Source organism: Mastacembelus armatus, chromosome 11 (assembly GCF_900324485.2).
Source record: "Mastacembelus armatus chromosome 11, fMasArm1.2, whole genome shotgun sequence".
Lineage (NCBI taxonomy): Eukaryota > Metazoa > Chordata > Actinopteri > Synbranchiformes > Mastacembelidae > Mastacembelus > Mastacembelus armatus.
The window spans coordinates 17,568,465-17,586,861 of record NC_046643.1 but is presented as its reverse complement, the minus strand read 5'-3'; the positions used below and the strand labels follow the sequence as shown (position 1 = coordinate 17,586,861).

Genomic DNA, 18,397 nt, shown 5'->3' with positions numbered 1-18,397 from the left:
ATAACAGGAACATAAATAAATGTTTGAACAATCACGTAATAAACTTTACCGCAGAATTTAAATTATTAAAAACTGAAGTCGAATGTTGTGCCCGCCGGTTGCCTGGAGACGCCCAGAGTAGCCGTTGCTATAGGTAACCTAGTGTGGAAAAAAAACCCCAGCACGCGCCGGATAGCGGACTATTCCTGAATTCAGGTGAGTAAAAGAAACTTAAATGATTTTTAGACTTGATATCGCGATGTTTGAGAGCTACTTTAATAAACAGCAACAACTACGTTCAGAAACGTCAGTTTAAGTGGCCACTTTAAAGTCACTTTTATAGCTGCCTGAATTTGTTGCTTTCCAGTTCATCTTGATGTAGTTATAGCCTAAACACGTTATTTGCTGCTATAAAGACATTTGCCCCCATGCTTGTTTTATTCTCATTTATATAAATATATAAAATGACTGTGTCCTACTGGAAAAGTACAAATAGTTTAAGTCACAATGATGCATTCAAATTTATAAACTGTGCATATATGATACAGTAACACAACTGTATCATATATGCACAGTTTATAAGTGATATAGAAGGTCAAAGTCATGTTAAGCTAAACTAAGGTGATGCTATAACTACTTTAACTACTACTAGTTAAAACACCATACCTACCCTGCGCCCACAGAGAGATATGTTTCCAGACGTTTTACCAAAAAGTTTTGGCCAAATTTCAAAAGTCACAATAAATTAGAAAATATTTCCTTTCCAATGATACCAAGCTCATCAATATAACCTTTAAAATCTTAAGTATAACAGTTAGTTTCATTTGGGTATGCAAAAGGAGGGGAGGTAACTGTTTTTAACTACTAGTTTTAATTATAGCAGTAAATTTAATTTTGAGGTAGTCATAGTTTTGTATGTTAAAGTTACAAATTAACCTCTTAAACCACACCACCAAATAGAGGGTCAAATAACAGAATATGTCATTGGGAAATGAAGGGAACACGTATATATTCTCAAAAAATATGAAGTAGTTGAAAGTACATGTTCTACATCAACCTCATATGTCAACTTTACAGCAATTTTTATGGGACTTTCAGACTTTGCAGAAGATGTGATCAAATCTTTACAGTCAAGGATAAAATATTTCATTTTTCTCTGTATCTTGTCTGTTGGTATTTTGAAAGTCAGGGGCATCGATATGTTTCAGCCAGAGCGTCAGTAAAACAAACGTCATACTTTTCAGGGGACCAGACAAATACAGTGGTTGAAGTGCTTGTATGTTGCTGCAGTTGTAGGATGTCCTCACTTCCTGCAAAGCCTGGTCTGCACCACAGTGTGTCAGAGTGGCACAACAACAACCACCAGCTGTTTGCCACAGCTCAACATGAGCGACATATTTCTACCACGATCCGACAGGAAGGGAGGTCCCTACGCAATGAGACCAGCTGTAAGGTGGGTTTTTGTTTTGTGTTTACAAGATGTTCCTTTTTCCACATTTTATCAATGACCCACATTGTCAGTTTCTTGCACCTTTTCTCTGTAGACAGCCTGGGATGAGAGCGATACCTCTCGTAGGTTGAGTGACCGGGTTTGGGATGTAGCTCGGTGGAAAGAAGTTTTGGAAATCTCTGCACAGAAAGTGGACAAAGAGATGGAAGCGCTGACTTTGGTGATTTGTCCAAAAACCTCTGAGCAAACTAAAATGGATTCTCAGTTTGTTTACAAAATAGTAGAAAAATGTGCTTTGTAATGGGCCAGTCTCTACTTTTATACCTGTGAGAGTTTGTCTGTTTCTTTTAGGGCAAGTATTAATACTCTCTCCAACCAATCAAAATGCAAGGTGAAAATGGTTGTGCTTCAATACATAACTAATATAGTTGTCAGAACAAACGTATTACTTTGTTCCGCTCCTGCAGTTTGAGTCTGACTAAACTGCCAGTGAAGTAACCCCAAGTCTTGCTGTGCATTGGGACAGTGTAAAGAGCAGACCGAACAGGCCCTAGCTGCGACTGTCCTTCCTCTGGAGGTCACTACTGAGTGTCAGACGCTGAGGGAGGGACGGCGTGGGTATGAGCTGGTCACCGACCCCGTGGACGAGCAGTTGAAGAAAGAAGTGGAGCTGATTAAAAGAGTGCAGCAAGTTCTACAGCAGCACATAGACAAGGTCTTTGAACACCTGTGGTAAGGGAAACTGGCGTGACACAAAAACTGCATAGGTGCCTTTTTCTCTTTTTGCCTTCTCTTTATTTACCTTTCTCTGTTCTTGTTCCCAGTGTTTTGCAGGAAGCTCGGCATCACCTGACTGCTGACCTCCAGAATAAGACAGACGCTCTGGACATTGATGTGTCCTGCCTGTCACTTACAATAAAGTCACCTCAGATCTCCCTGAAGACCAACCCAACTCGCATACCATCAGGGTAACTTTAGCATAAGGGTGTGCATGAAACAACAGATAAATAATACACCCAGTGGTAATTTTGTATAATTTGAATTATATTGCTGGTCAAAAGCTGAAAAAGTTCAAGCCCCCTAATAACTTTTTTATGAGATTTTGACTCATACCTGAATAAGAAGCATTGCACAATATATCATGACGTAGTGCATCTCTTTTAAGATTTCTGGATTTATTCATGCCTCACCAGCTAAAATGCCATTGTTGTTGTAGTTCCTCTACCCCTGAGGAGTGGGTCCAGTTCAGCCAGTATAATGTGGCTCGTGCTCAGGAGGCCATGCAGGTGTCCCAGCAAATGAGGGAGGACATAAGCCTCATCAGAGCCAAGGTGAGTGTCATAATTACACCTGGTCATATCGTACTTATAGTACAAATACTATATTGCACTACATGCAGATATATTATTTATTTGCAGTATTTTGTTTTCTTTCTGTTTTGTTGTCTGAGAACGTCATGCACCATTATTGCTCCGATATCCTCTGTATTCAGTAACGTCTGATATGGCACATTGCAATGAATTCTCTATTTCTCAGCTACAGAATGACTTGGAGACTCAGCGGAGGGCCACAGAATTCACACTTCGTAAGCGCAATCACCATGAAGAGCAGGCCCGCGATGAGCTGGAGTGGCAAATAAGAAATGTAAGATATCTAATAGCTGGCATTGTTTGTAACAGCAGCTTTAATCCAGCCAGGCTCCCAGTGGGCAACAGATTATTGTATAGAGTAAAGTGATTCATACTAACTTCACATTTGCCTGTAGACTGAAGATGAAATGGCAGAAATGGAGACAGACATCCATGGATTGGATGCAGATCTGCAGGCAAAAACAGCCTCACTCAAACTGGCTCACACCAGACTGGAGAACAGGACCAACAGACCTGGCATAGACCTGTGCAGAGATGAGGTTGATGTGTAGCATATTTTGTAGTATATCAAATACACAAATATTAACAGTAACAGTGGAAGAACTTCGTCCTGACTGATCTCGTCTTTGCAGGTTCAACACGGCCTTGTTAATGAAGTCCAACAGCTGGAGGCCACAATCGTGGCTCTGAAACAAAAGCTGTCGGAGGCTCAGTGAGTCTGTCCACATTCTTTTTTTTTTGGCAGCATATTTAAGTGTTGTTTTTGGCCAAGCAGGGTTTGTTTTAAATCCAGAAACTGGAAAGAAAAAAAATAAATAAATAAATAAAATCAGTGTAAAACTTTGATCCCTGCTTGTTTCTCCCATCTCATGCTCAGGCACTCTCTGCAGAAGATGAAGCTCCATCACGCCCACATGCTACAGGATCTTTCCAGAAAACAGGAAGCTTTATCTCTCGAACAACGAAGCATGAACACACGTACTCGCCTTGCATCAAACACCTGCACCGACAAAACCCCAGTGCTGCTGGTCCCACTCACAAACTCCAGTGGGAGGAGCAACCTGCAGCTGCTGGCTCAGTGAGAAGATGGTATTTGTGTTTTTGAAGGGAAGGTGTCTAAACAAACATTCAGATGACTCATTCATTCAATGTTGACTTCATTTTTAAAACCCTGTAGACATCAACAAGCAGCTGACATAACACCAAACTGTTATGTCCTGTGGCCTGACCATAGTTACTGCAACAAATAAAATTCATTCATCTAAATGCTGAAGAACACAACAGCTTCCTGTATTTAACTATTACAACAATCCTGTTGCTAAAAAAAACTTCTTGCTTTTAGTTGTGGGTTTCCCTTTACATGTTTTGTTTGTGAACATTTACAAGAAATGTACAAATATTCTCTGAAAAGTGGATTATGTACCTGTTTGCCTCCAGCCTGAATTAAACATTTACTTGTGATGATATTTCTGCCACCTGAACGTACTTATGGATTTGAGTTTGTATAATTTAGAGTTTAGTGTTTGCTTACAGAAATTCACAAGTGCTCATGTTCATATCTGGTAAGATCATTGCTTTTATCGACCATTAGCTTTAATGGCTTTGTTTAGCTTCATAATCTTGTTTGATCATCTGATGCTGTTTGGAGCATGAAGACATGATAATGGCGTGAACTTTGACTCATACAGTATACACAGTTTAGATCAAGAAATCTGGTAAACAGACACCAAACAGGTTCCTCAGTAGTCATGCTTGTTTGTTTTACTGCACTGATGAGCTAGAGAGATCTGTTCTTCAAAAAATGTTTGGTCTGTGTTCGAAAGTGAGATCTTCTAATACAGTACTGTATATGAAGATTAATTATCACTTTTTACAGAAATAGCAGTATACTAAATATTTCTATACTGGTAATACCCACTGTGACCTACTGAACTGCTGCAGGGCTTTTCTTCTGAAACCCTTTCTTGGTATTTATCTTTGTGCTCTAGTAAAAGGCTTCTGCAAAAGTCACAGTAATTTTCTGCCCCATTTTATTCACCAAAACCCTTTTGCATGACACACCCACTCATACCACACACAAACTGAAAAACTCATTCGCTATCATTAAACTGTAAGAAGCGCCTTCATGTCACAAACAAGTCACCGTTTCCCAAAGCCCAACCCATCCTCTCCTCGCATTGACCATCAGCTTCAGCACATTTATGACTTTACTGCCTGGCCCTCCAGTTCATTTAGGCAGCCTCAGCTTTAAGGCCATGGCCATGTGCTTCCTGACATGCTTGATTATTCCGGATCATTTAATTTAAGGGTCCAGATGCTACCTGTCTGTTGGCCTCCACTGAGAGGGCAATTAAGGCAGCCTGGTGCCTGCTAAATGCCCGCTTCTTCTGCATGAGTTAGCGCGTCTCCTTATCTGCATCTCTGTCATGATGTCGTGTGCACCTCACCTCCTTCGTGCCCAATCCATCAGCACCTTTGCGGCCACCACCTCTTGTTTGTCATGTCTTAGCGATGTTGTTTCTATGTCAGTGACTGTACAGGACAGAGGGAGGATCCAGCTGTACAGCTGCTTGCTAACCAGTTTGGAAATGGACATTGATGCCACGATTGGACAGTCTGTGGTTTAAAAGATGTTATTTGTAATGGAGAGCATGTGCACCTAACCATTCATGATATAATCTATTTGTTAGTTTGTTCTAGTTGAGACTTTGCTGTCACCTTGAAGTTGCTTGACGACTTTTCCTTATCATGGTAAACTGGAGGAAGTGCTACCTGGAGTTTCTATGCCTCTCAGCCATAGCTATGTCCTAAACTGAAGAGATGCAGGTAACTATCAAAGATTGCGTCGCTCTCTCTGTCTACACTTTCACCTTTCTGCTGGGCCTACCTGCCAACCTGCTGGTGCTCTTTGTGTATGTACGCAAGGCCTGCAAGCATGGCGCCACACCCAATGTGGTCTATGCGTTCAACCTGTGCATTGCCAATCTGGTACTTCTGGCCTGGCTGCCTGTCAAGGCTCTGGAGACATTTCTTCAGGACTGGAGGCTACCACCACCAATCTGCCCCGTTTACAGCTTTTTCCTCTTTTCTTCACTGTATGGCAGCTGCCTTTTCATCGCCGCTGTGACAGTAGGGCGCTACCTCAGCATTGCATTTCCAATCATCTACAAGAGATACCGCCATGCTCGAATCTCTTGTTTCATCAGCGTTGCCCTTTGGGCATTTGTGCTGCTACACCTCAGCTTTGCCCTGGTGGCTGAAGAAGGGGCTTACTTTGTCACCGTCAATGAAGACACCGTAGCTTGTTATGAAAAGTTCAATGCCTCCCAGCTGGCTGTCCTGCTGCCTCTACGCCTGGAGATGTCAATTGTTTTGTTTTTTTTGCCTCTGATTGTGACGTCCTTTTGCACCTTTCGCTGCGTTACCCTGGTGTGGCGCTCAAATTTACCACCTCTGGGGAAAAGAAGAGTCTTGACTGTAGCACTCTCCACACTTGCTGTGTTTGTGGTGTGCTATGCACCCTACAATGCCTCGCACATTGCAGGCTTTGTGTTAAAGAAAAGCGTTGAGTGGAGGACATATGCTATGCTGTCAAGTACCTGTAATGTTTTCCTGGAGCCTGTGGTCATGCTGATGCTGTCTCCAGCAGGGTCGAGAGGCATCATGAGAAGAATCTGTGGACAGCAAATTCAGTTCAGCCGGATTGAGGGTTCGCGGCAGCGATGTAATATCCCCAACAATGTTGGAAATGTCAGGGCACCCACCTAAGCTGTCTGAGATGAGTTACATAGGGTGACTAACACTGTAGGTCACGATCGTGATCACAGTGGGTGCGAACTTCAGGAATTTTAAGAAAAAGTATTTTGAGAAATCTTAAAGGAGAAATGGGACAAAAGTTTCTGTGGACAGTCTGATAGAAGGTATTTATCATTTCTGTTCCCACAGCCCCAGAAACAACCATCACAGCTCTGCTTTCTGGCTGGTTAATTTTGTAATACTTTCTCCCTACCAATGTATGAGCGCAAAATCTAGAAAACATATGTGTCTGTTATCTCACAGTATAACGTAAAAGCTACATACTAATGGGTCATCAGGCCACAACCTCCCTTGTTTTTTAGAAAAACATTGATAACAAAAGCTGATTTGCAGCTCTGACCACAAATGTGGATCACTGATTCTGTGTTACAACAGTGTTTTGGCTGATGGGAAAAAGTGATTCATTGAGCAGTTTTTCCTGCAAGTGTTTCTGACACTCAGAATGGTTGATTGTGTAAAAATTAACTATTAGCAAACATAGAGATCCACTTTTTTAACCAACAACACTGCAGATCTTTGAAATGGAACAAGTGCTCTTTTTCATTCTCCAAGAGTCAATGAGTTTTTAATAAGACAGTGACAAACCGTGCTGAATTTTATATCAGCTCAATATTTTGGTGCCAAATGGCTCCATCTGCTGTTTATCAGTAAGTTTAGGGAAATAACTTTTTAAAATATGTTTAATATTAAAATATTGTGAAATGACAGATATATTCTTTCTCAGAGAGGTAACTAATATAATTACCGCTACATGTGGTTAAAGTGTCTCAGTGACAGTCGTGTGGCACAGCTAAATGGAGCTAGGTATTATCATTTGTTACACCTATGCTTTGAGAGATTCTCTGTGGTACCGAGCTACAAATCGTTATCAATATGCTGATGTTGGAAACTAACTGCGCATACTAATAAATATGTTTGTGCATCGGTTGATTTTTGTTTATTTGGTTTCTGAAGTTTTATTCTTTGTAAAATGTCTTATAATGGTTTTAAAAATAAATTATGTTCACGAGCATATTGTGCCTGGTGGGCTGTCTGTTGACAAATATGCTGAAAACATCTGGGTTGAATTAATATTTCTAATTTTCTGTTGGGCATGACACACCTGGAGTAGTCTAACATGATCCTGCAATAAACACTCCTACATGAAAGGTGAGAAGGTTTAGTTTTTATTCATCTAAGTATCAATTATGGACAAATACAATCTATTTTAAGTAATGATACAAATTACCGTATTGTCAACAAAAGGACTTGGCAAACTAGAGTTTGATCATAAAAATTAGATTCGAGGTGTCGTTAGAGCTATTGTGATTTTTAAAAACATGAACTGAGTCTGTTCAGATCAGAGAGATCACAGGTGTCATACTGCAGACTGATCACAAGCTTATTATTGTTGAGCAGACACTATAAAAAGGGGGCTGGTGTATATAAACACACTGTCAGACCGCAGTAGAGCTGAACTCCACAGGCTGCAGACTGGACCACTTGTTCCCTCGGGCTGCTTATTTGACTGACAGTCTGGCATCAAGCCAGAACAGGTCATAATGAAAAATAGGTAAGTTAGCCTGTCTTCAGTCAGATGTCTACCGAAATAACTTTCAATGTCGCTGTGAATACTGCTTTGAAAATAATGTGAAGTAGCCTTTAATGTAGTGCTGCCAAATCTGGGAAGAGGGACAAGTTGGCCTCATTAAAGCATGTTTCATTTGGAAAGTTTGGTTTTTAGAATAAATAAGAATTATGTTTTTTTTCCTTATTAAGTGCATTTACAGCTTGCATTTAGCAACCTGTTATCCTTATTCAATTTTATTGTAAAGCCCTACTAATATATTAGCCTAGATTAGCCCTACTAGCCTAGATTAGCCCTACTAATCATTTGTGATGAAGGCTGCAGGATCTAAATTCAATCTCCTTAATAAATAAAATGAACATGAAAAGTGTAGCTTCTGGTTTATAGGCATCATAACTGCAAAGATGCTTTGCTGTGTTAAAAGTTACAAAATTTCAATGGGATTCTGTGGAGTGAATATGTAGATCTGAGTTTGTGTGCTCTGCCCTCTGGAGGCCACTACAGACAAATAAAATCAACTGCAATATGTCACTGTCAAGGACCTTCACGTAAAACGTTATTACAACACACATTCTCACTTACGTCATGGCCAGCGTTTCTGCGGTTGCTGGGAGATAATGTTTGGAGAGCGTGGAGAACAAAGACCATGTCCAGATGCTTATTAAATTTTCCCTGTAGGAGGTGGGAGAGCGGATATTCAGTAGGACATGCATATTAAGTGTAGTTTTATGATCCTGGAAGCAAACTGATTTTATGATCAGTTTGCTTCCAGGAGGCGAAGCATGCAGTTGCAGCAACAGACAGGGCAGTTGCACAGTGATGGAGAGCCTGAGTTTCCAAGTCTGACACAGGTGAGTTAATGTCTTCTAATAATTAACTCAAATTGCTTCTGTAGGGCAGCATGTATGTTTGCTTGACACTAGGTGTTTTAGTGTGTCTAGGGGGTAATGTAAAGAATATGGGTAGTGACAAAAAAGACAGAAAATCTCACAAAAAGATCAAAACCAACAGGAAATTTGCTCATGAAGTCGTTTATGAGATTTACTGTCAATATTAACACCACAGAATAATGTAAGTCTCACTCCTTAAGCCAACTGACCAACTAAAGGCTTTGTATGTTGATTTCTCTCTACTTCATCAATTTGCTTCTATTAATTTCAAGTCCTGAGTTTAAGAGAGAGAGAATAAAAAGTTTGTAGGAAAATGATTTTGAGATGGGAATACACTTTTCTTTTCTACTGACCTGCCTGAGTATTTCAGAAAAAAAGATTTGTCTTTACTATTTTCAGGTAAAGATTATGAGAAATGATCCCTTTCCTGTAGAGAGAGAGAGAGAGTTTTCTTAAAGCCTGAAAATATCTTAATGCTGTACATGCAGGGTTTCCTTCAGGAAATTATTTAACAAAGATGTTAAACATGCTAAGTTAGCAAGACAATACTAACATATTTATCAGGTATAATGTTATATATGTTATTATGCTTACATAATAATCATAAGTGAGCATTTTAGTATGTTAATGTTTGCTAAATTAAAGAAATGATCAATAAAGTATCTATCTAATTAGCATTAAAAACAGTACAGCTGAGTTTGATAGAAGTGTCATTAGTTATGAAGGTATTAGGTCATAAATCAAAGTCCTGGACTAATTAAACTGGATCTGACTAAAAATTTCCTTTGAAAACATCATGGGATTATCAGGGTTGTAAGGATTCATCCCCTGGCAACCATGAACGTACGTGAATAGCTGTTGACATATCTCCATCTGGTGAAGTCGGAGACCAAACTTTATAGTTTCCTTTAAGACACATCGTTCATTGCTTCTATGATTCATGTCTTCTTGTCCAGTGTCTGAGTCTGTCCAGGTGTGAGTGGCCACCATGCTCTACAGGCGCCTTTTGCTTTCTGTCTACATCCTCACCTTCCTGATGGGGGTCCCTGCAAACATCCTGGCGTTCTGCACCTTCTGTCGCAAGGTGCGCCGCAGAGCAGCCCCGATTGACATCCTACTCCTCAACCTCACCATCTCTGACCTCATCTTCCTCATGTTCCTCCCCTTTAAGATAAAGGAGGCCTCGGACAATATGACCTGGAGCCTGCCTTACGCTCTGTGTCCCTTCAGCGGTTTTGTGTTCTATGTTACAATCTACAACAGCACCCTGCTCCTCACAGCTGTGAGTGTGGAGCGTTACCTCGGGATTGCCTATCCCCTGAGGTACGCCCTGTGTCGCCAGCCTCGCTATGCTGTTTTGGCCAGCATCATGTTCTGGGTGGTGACCTCTCTGAACCTCAGCATCGTCTACATCATGCCCTACTTCCAGTGGAGCAAAGGTGCAGAGGGGAGTGATAACAACAGCAGCATGACCAGCAGCCCTGTCCAGCCTCCATCCACGTGCTACCTGAATTTCACTGATGACGAGCTCCAAATCCTGCTGCCGCTCCGTTTGGAGCTCTTTCTCGTTCTTTTCTGCATCCCCTTCATCATCTGCTGCTTCTGCTACATCAACTTCATCCTCATCCTGTCACGTATTCCAAACATCAGCAGGCGCCGGAGGCTGCGTGCCATTGGTCTGGCACTCGGCACATTAATAGTATTCACTGTCTGCTTTGGACCTTACAATGCCTCCCATGTGGTGGGGTTTGTCCGTCGGGATAGTGAGGAGTGGAGGAACATAGCATTGCTCTCAAGCACATTAAACGCCTGCCTGGATCCATTCATCTTTTACTTCTCATCAGCAGCAGTCAGGGGCATGTTAAACCACGGGTTCAGGAGCATCATGGCGAAGCTGCACATCCTGCGGTGTGGAGGGGCTCCTCAGGGCCCTCACCAGAGACCCTTAAAGACTGAAAAATACAAGGAAGGAGTCTCTCCTTGAAATAACTGAAGAAATACTGCAAAACAACTTGGACATAATGAAGTGTTGGGAATCTAACTACTGAAAGAAAGAGGCTTTGGGCAAATTTAGATAAATTATGGCTACCAAACAAGGCAGCATCCTCAAGTCACTTCAGTATCTTTTACTGATGATGCTTGCCCCAAAGGTTAGAAGACATGTAATAAATCCTACAAAGTGCAAGTTTATTTTTGGTTATCTGCTGTTTGTCAAGTTGAAACAAAGCTGACGTAGCAATACAAGCATTTTTATGTCCTTGAGCCATGACATTTACATACTACTGTACAATAAGACTTAAAATTATGCGTTAAGGAGTTTTATTAACCATCAACACAGAGTCACTCAAACCTTGTGGCAATGTTGTCTGTCAAAGGCGGTTAATAACATAAATGTTAAACTATTATAGTAAATTGTCAAAAACACTAGCATTATCTTTCTAAACTAACAATCTGACTTTCCCCCATGGGGGATGAAAAAATTATCTATTATCTAAACATATGAGGTGAGCCGTATAGAAAGAAACAAGAAGATGGAGGAAAGTAAAAAGAGAAACAGCACTAAATGGGTGAAATCATAGCTGCTACAGATTTACTAAGCTAAACAGTCAATTGGAGAAACACACAACATCAGGCTAACCAACTACCTGCTTTCGGACAGACTACAGATGGGCTTTAAACTTTGGGCATTAACTGTCCCATCAGGACTTACACATGGCTCAGTAACATATAAGGTCTTTCAACCTGCCAATTTTAAAATAGAAAAAATAAGAATATCTATTGCAACTGTTCAAATATTAAGAATATTGTGCATACATAAATTTATATCCAATTGTTTTTTTTTCATATAGTATTCTGTTGAGTGAGAGAAGAACAAGTACATTGATTAATCAAACAGAAACAAGGGTTAAAGCAATTAAAAATCACAGGATGTTTGCGCACATACACAGGAAGTGTAGACTGTACACTGCTGAGTTCATTTGGAGTTATAAGCACACGCACCTGGAAGTGTACACACAAAGATTACACAGTGCCCTGACGGGACTTCAAACAATGAGTAATAACCACCTTCTGGCCTTTTCCTGTCAGTAATAATGAAGGGAGCGTGCCTATGCAGGTGGAGTGCACACATAGATAACATTTTATAGTGTCCTAAATACCAGTCCAAGTACAACCGAGCACGTCAGTTCAGTGGCACACTTTGTTCAGTTATTAGTTTGACGCGTGCACCCATAATGTCTAAAATGTGTACAGAAGATGACTATTGGCTGTAGTTGATCTCAGAGTCATTTCCAGTGGTGGAAGAAGTACTTAGATCCTTAGATACCACAGAGTCCTGCATGCAGATTGTTCATTAAGTAAAAGTTCAAACAGATTAGCATCAACATATAATTGAAGCAGACGTAAAAGCTGTGATTCTGCAGAACAGCTCATTTCACATTATTGTATATATTATTTATTGTTTTCATTGCTTTAATGTTGCAGGTTGTGAGCTGATGTTAACTACTTCATAGACTTTTAATTTGAAGTAATTTCAATACTGCAGGGTAATGTGACATTCCCATTAAGTCTAATGATCATGCTGTATTTTTTAATTCTGATTATTTTCTATATTCTTAATTCTGATTTAATGCTGAAAAACAACCATTAACTGCAGTTACCAATGCAGTAAGAAGTATTTTCCTCCTAAATGTTGTGAAGTCAAAATATGAAGAAACAGAACATTTAAATATTCAAGTGCAAATTCCTCAAAATTGTACTTGCAGTATTACAGTATTTGAGTAAATATACTTTCCATAAATGCTAACATGCTAACCATGGATGCTAACGTGCTAACATCACAGATGCTAACACGCTAACATAACGGGTGCTAACATCACAGAGGCTAACACGCTAACATAATGGACGCTAACATGCTAACATAATGGGTGCTAACAGGCTAACATAACGGGTGCTATCACAGATGCTAACACACTAACATAATGGATGCTAACATGCTAACATAATGGGTGCTAACATCACAGATGCTAACACACTAACATAATGGGTGCTAACAGGCTAACATAACGGATGCTAACATCACAGATGCTAACACACTAACATAATGAATGCTTACATGCTACTATCTCACAGGTTTATTGTTGGACATGTTTAGCATTTTATGCTAGCATGCTAATATTAGTAGTGAACGTAAAGTTGATGGTGAAGTCCTTAGTTACTGTACAAACTTTTCACTTAACCTTTACAGAAAAAAAGACTAACTCACAGCACAGTGGAGTAGTGGTTCTGTGGCTCTGTTGCTGCCCAACAGGAAGGGTCCAGGTTCGAGGAGTTTACATATCTATCTAGATATACCTGTCAATAGACTGGAGACCTGTCCAGAGTGTACCTCACCTGTTGCTGAGAGTCAGCAGGGATTAGCTCCTGTACATCAGGTGTGTGCAGCCAATCACAAGCTGGAAGACAGCAATTACTTAATCTTCACCCACTGCACCCTCATCTGCTTCTGATTGGCTGAACACACCTGATCCAGGTAATCAGCATTGGCCCTCAGGGAACATGGTTTTCCCACCATCTAGAGAATAAGCATTAAACAAAAGGGTGGATGGATGGAAGCGATTACAGGTATTAATTAACTGGAAATTAGTTAATTCCCTGTGTCATCACAAACATTTCTCTCAGACTGCAAAGCCAAATACATTTTCCTTTAATGTGCCACATCCAGGTTTTACTTTTAATACATTTAGAGTAGAATCACAAGCACAAATGCATGGTACATATCAGATCCCTTTAATTAGATTAATCTAGATTTACTTCATATGTAACTCAGCACTTTTCTATCTTATATCAGATAAACACTTCATGTAACATTGTATGAGATCTCCCTTTATGAGTGCAGTAATGTCCTGATAATGTCCAAACATCAAAAACAAACTCATGTGTCATACATAAGAGTATTTATTAAAAAAAAAAAAAAAAAACAATTAAATACAATAACCAAAAAGAGGCTCAACTCAGGATCAAGATCAGATGAGTTTAAAAAAAAAAAAAATGGTCTTGACATTTTCTCTGAAAGTGTGAAACAATTTAATAACCAGGCAAAAAAAAAAAAAAAAAAATTACAAAAGCACATAAACACACTGTGAAACCCAAACATAATTTGTCATTTTGAGTGTGATATGCAGCCGACTGCAGAGGCGTTTAAAGATTTACTTCACTGGGGAATCCCTTAATGTGGGAAACGGGCACAACTCAACTCTATAAGCATGTAAACATCCAAATTTCACATCAGAAAATGTAAAAACATAAAACGATAAAGAATTTTGACAGCAACATGCATTCAAAGAGCGAGGGCTGACAAAGTGACTGCACAGGAACTGTGTGACAGCTCATTGCTGTCGACTGAAGAATAAACACATAAATTAAAAGCTACAGGATGAAAACACATTTACAGGCACTGAGAAAGGGACCACATCCCTAAACAAATAAAGTTAAATAAATAATGCTACATAATGTCTACTTTACTGTGAGTTACCTATGGAGTCATGAGTGTTCCCCTATTTATTTTTTGTTATTTAGAAATGTTAGTTTCTGGGTTGTGCTTGAGAGTGCCCGTCCACTAAACTGATCCCCATAGGCCTTTTGGTCCAGTCAGCTCAAAACTGATCTGTTCTGCATATTTTGTGTTCTTGGCATATGTCAGTGGTAACCTCACACACACAAAAATACGTATACGCAAACAATCACACCTTACAGTATAGTTATGAATCAGTATATACTCGGGGCTTAGCGCCCTTTCTGAATGTTCAGATTTCTTTGATTTACTTGTTTTTTCAGCACCATCAAGAAAGGCACAGTCTATCAATGAACAAATCCATCGGAGGATGAACCTTCAACACCCCTCCTCTCATCAGCGTGCAAAAGATTAAGAAAAAAAATCAAAAAGAGATCTGAAGTCTGCAGCACATGTAGAGAAGCATCTTAAACCTCATCAGAATCAAAGTCTTTCACTTCTTAGATGAACATTTGAGATGATTAAACAAGTAGAGGGAGGTTTTTTTTTTTTTTTTTTTTTTAAAAACAGAGGAGAGTTGATGGTTCATCTACATGACAAAACCAGACTCAAAGCATGTCAAATGCAACAAACACACCAGTTTTTACTTTTCACATAAGTATTGCATTATTTTGGAGAAATGATCTCATACCACTATGCTTTCATTAAATCATATCAATATAGCTATTACACTTCTGCTTCAAATAGGTCTTTGTTAGAAAAAATAAGTGGTGTGTGCAGTACATTAGTATCTTTAAATATAAATATCTCATTTAGGCTTAAAAATTATTCTCATTTTATGGAAAAAGGCATCTGTAATTCTGTCTACAGGTCGATTTACTGTATGAGGCATTATGAGAGGAAGAGGGTTTCACACACACACATACACACACACACACACACACTTTTGAAAACAAGCTGAGAAACTAGCCAACAATGTTAAACATGCCCACAACTATTAGGATTATTCAAGTACAAATCAACTGCTGGTAATACCTGGCATTCAGAAAAAAATGAAACCCGACAACAAACGGGAACCGTTCTGTTCTAAGAATCTCATAATAGGTGGCCCAAACATTTAAAGTGTTGGGGAAAGAATATTGAATCAATCACACACCTCACTACCTTGACTCAAACGTTAAACCATGCATCTTTTTGTGCAGTAAAATACCACATCCTTTTAGCTTCTCTGTTGTCATATATTTAACCTGTAAGTATCTACAGTTTTCTTATAGCAGCTAAAGTTTAGTTCTGCTGAAGTGGCTAGCACAGTTAGCACGGCAGACCCTTTTTTTTTTTTTTTTTTTTTTTTAAGCACAAGAGACCTCACACCCCCTTCCTCGAGTCCTCCACCATCACCCTGACCTGACCAGGCACATTGGTTTGGTCCAAGTTCTGAAACCTGGCTTTACAAGGGCAACAACCAGAAATCCAAAAACAGCAGCACTGCTAAAACTGTGGCAACAATGACCAAACGGTATTACAAGTTGCTTTAGTATAAAGTCATTTATATTTGATAGTTACTTGTAATTTTAAAATTTAGTGTGCCTAAATGTACCACCAAAAACTGTAACTGCATAATGACATATTGCTTGATCCAAAACAGAAAAACTACTGTCTAGGAAGTGTGTTAAACTTCACACACTGGTGAAACCAGTGACACCAGTGACAGCGAGACCAGACCCCCACAGAAAACAAACACAACCAGGTAGGGCTGCAACAAATGATAACATGCATTATTCTGTAAAATATATATACAAAAAATGGATGTCAAAAGGTTAATCACTATGTTCCAGAGCACAAAGTTGCAGCTTTAAACAATTTGTTTTGTCTGACCCACAGCTCAAAACTATTAAACTGAATCATATACAACCAAACCCAGAAGAAAACACCCTCATCTGTGAAGCTGCTGTTGGAATTTTTGCTTGAGAAATGAGTGAACTCATTAAACAAAATCTCCTTTAATCAACTCATGACTGCAGCTCTACAACACAGTTAGGTGATAGAAATCCTGAAATTTGATGAACATAAAGGCTCTGACTGTAAAGAGTGCAAACTGTGTGTCCTACCAGTGCATCATGAGGACACACATCCAAGTAAACAGTCTCTGCCTTCACCTGGCTCAGTGTCACACCTGTTTAGAAATTCATCCATGTGTGATTATTTGTTTGTTTTCTCAATATGACAAGCTTAGCTTATTTTTGATGATTAATCATCATTATTATAGAAAGGTGGACAAAATTAGCTACCAGAGAACGCAGAATTAAATATTTAAAGATCTCAAGAAAACCTTGTTGCCTGTAGAATGTTTATGAAAATTTTTGTATAACAAACTGATTTGTCAAATTGCTTAATTTCAGCTATTCCCAAAGCATAATACATTACCAACTTTTCTTAAATACCAAACTTTGTCATGAGAGAATGATTTTGTCTATTTCTTTCTAATTATTTTGCAATACAGGAAGAAAAATGTTTGTCATATTTTATAACTGATGAGAGCTTTGCTTTATGTGCAAGTACTCTGCACTAATGCATGTTTTACTCCAATTACACAGTATTTTAAGAACAGGAGTAAGTGGGAAAATAATGATTTCTTGATCATGAGAAAACAAAACAATAAAAATAATCACACACATTTGGCCTATAATCATTTCTGTGCTGTCCAGCCCCAAGCGTTGGGCAGTGCAGTGTTTTTACAGTTCACTGGGTTTCGGAGACCATTTCAAGTTCAATGCATTAACAGACGCACCCAAACCAACATACTAAAATCTCTCTATCATACCACAAATTAGGCACTTTGTTTAATCTCTCCAAACACACCTCGGTCATCAAGACCGATCCACACTGATCCTACTTGTTCATGAGAATGTCAAATACTGTACATTCCTAAATCCAAGTTCATTGTCACTTGCCAAGTTCACTCATAAACTGTTTTTAAACGCACAAATACTCATCGAAAACATCAAACCTGGACCTTATTGCACTGAAGGAGTTCTGGACAACTAAACTGGTCAGTTTCCAAAGTAAAGACTGTGGCGAATCAAAGGGTTTGTGATTAAGACAGAAGGTATAAACTGTCCATGCTGTTGTATTGCCCAAAATGAATGTTAACTTCAAAAGGAAAAAAAAATCTCATAAATAGCAGAAGGAATAAAACACAAAAAGTTTGGTGTAACACTCTGTACCAAGCTGAACTAAAAGGGACAGAAGTTTAAAAGTATCCACTGTGTGGCCATTGTTTTCTAACAGTCAATTTAATGCACCCTGCCTCACCATAAGGCAATAAGCGACACACAGTGCCTCAAAGAATGGCTGTACATGGCTTTGTTAAAAAAAAAAAAAAGTTAAGATTTCATTCAGTGTCTGTGTTGGCAGAGTGCAGAATTATGTTTCTCATTGTCTGGCTGAAGGACAAAGGAACCACTGGCTTAAAGGGCGAAGCTTTTGCAATCGCACATTTGTTTGACAGACAACACGTACAATATCTAGAAAGTTGACAACACACAAACATGTAAAAGTGTCTACAATATAAACCAGAGACGTCAGGGTCAACATGAGGCAGCAGAGCGAGTCAGGTCCTTACTGGTTCTGCTTGTCACCCATGCAACAACAAAAGCAAAAATATCACCAGTTTTTATTTTTCTGGCTGCTCTGTCATTATTTAAAAATCCAAAATACCCGGCAAAATAAAAATCTGGAGCTTTAAAAAAAAAACAAACAAACAAAAAAAAAAAAAAAAGGATTCATTGTGACTCAAATACAGCAGAGGGGATG

At 39.3% G+C, this 18,397-nt stretch overlaps 3 protein-coding genes across 5 annotated transcripts; all 3 read left to right on the top strand.

The window, feature by feature from the left end:
• Window positions 1–129: 129 nt before the first annotated feature.
• Window positions 130–4,242, top strand: tekt2 (tektin 2 (testicular)). Of its 2 annotated transcripts, none has more exons than XM_026300497.1 (10): window positions 130–195; window positions 1,270–1,432; window positions 1,524–1,649; window positions 1,956–2,161; window positions 2,254–2,397; window positions 2,646–2,760; window positions 2,966–3,073; window positions 3,195–3,338; window positions 3,432–3,511; window positions 3,677–4,242. In XM_026300497.1, exons 2-10 carry the CDS (start codon window positions 1,277–1,279, stop codon window positions 3,879–3,881), a joined length of 1,284 nt encoding a protein of 427 aa, XP_026156282.1. In that variant the 5' UTR covers window positions 130–195; window positions 1,270–1,276; the 3' UTR covers window positions 3,882–4,242. The 2 variants fall into 2 exon arrangements, with proteins under 2 accessions (XP_026156282.1, XP_026156284.1); XM_026300499.1 differs by having other exon boundaries at window positions 142–195; window positions 1,224–1,432.
• Window positions 4,243–5,619: 1,377 nt separating this feature from the next.
• Window positions 5,620–6,567, top strand: LOC113126292 (free fatty acid receptor 3). The gene has a single exon (XM_026300260.1). The coding sequence runs from the start codon at window positions 5,620–5,622 to the stop codon at window positions 6,565–6,567; it is 948 nt and encodes a 315-aa protein (XP_026156045.1).
• Window positions 6,568–8,066: 1,499 nt separating this feature from the next.
• On the top strand, window positions 8,067–11,056 carry LOC113126577 (free fatty acid receptor 3-like). 2 transcript variants are annotated; one of them, XM_026300669.1, is made up of 2 exons: window positions 8,067–8,167; window positions 10,029–11,056. In XM_026300669.1, exon 2 carries the CDS (start codon window positions 10,061–10,063, stop codon window positions 11,054–11,056), a length of 996 nt encoding a protein of 331 aa, XP_026156454.1. In that variant the 5' UTR covers window positions 8,067–8,167; window positions 10,029–10,060. The 2 variants fall into 2 exon arrangements, with proteins under 2 accessions (XP_026156454.1, XP_026156453.1); XM_026300668.1 differs by lacking the exon at window positions 8,067–8,167 and adding an exon at window positions 8,939–9,033.
• Window positions 11,057–18,397: the final 7,341 nt, after the last annotated feature.

Coding starts and splice junctions, on each gene's coding strand:
- tekt2 (XM_026300497.1), top strand. CDS start 1,277: ATGTCCTCACTTCCTGCAAAGCCTGGTCTGCACCACAGTGTGTCAGAG. Junction 2,761..2,965: donor TAAGCCTCATCAGAGCCAAG/GTGAGTGTCATA, acceptor TCTATTTCTCAG/CTACAGAATGACTTGGAGAC. Junction 3,339..3,431: donor TAGACCTGTGCAGAGATGAG/GTTGATGTGTAG, acceptor TCGTCTTTGCAG/GTTCAACACGGCCTTGTTAA.
- LOC113126292 (XM_026300260.1), top strand. CDS start 5,620: ATGCAGGTAACTATCAAAGATTGCGTCGCTCTCTCTGTCTACACTTTC.
- LOC113126577 (XM_026300669.1), top strand. CDS start 10,061: ATGCTCTACAGGCGCCTTTTGCTTTCTGTCTACATCCTCACCTTCCTG.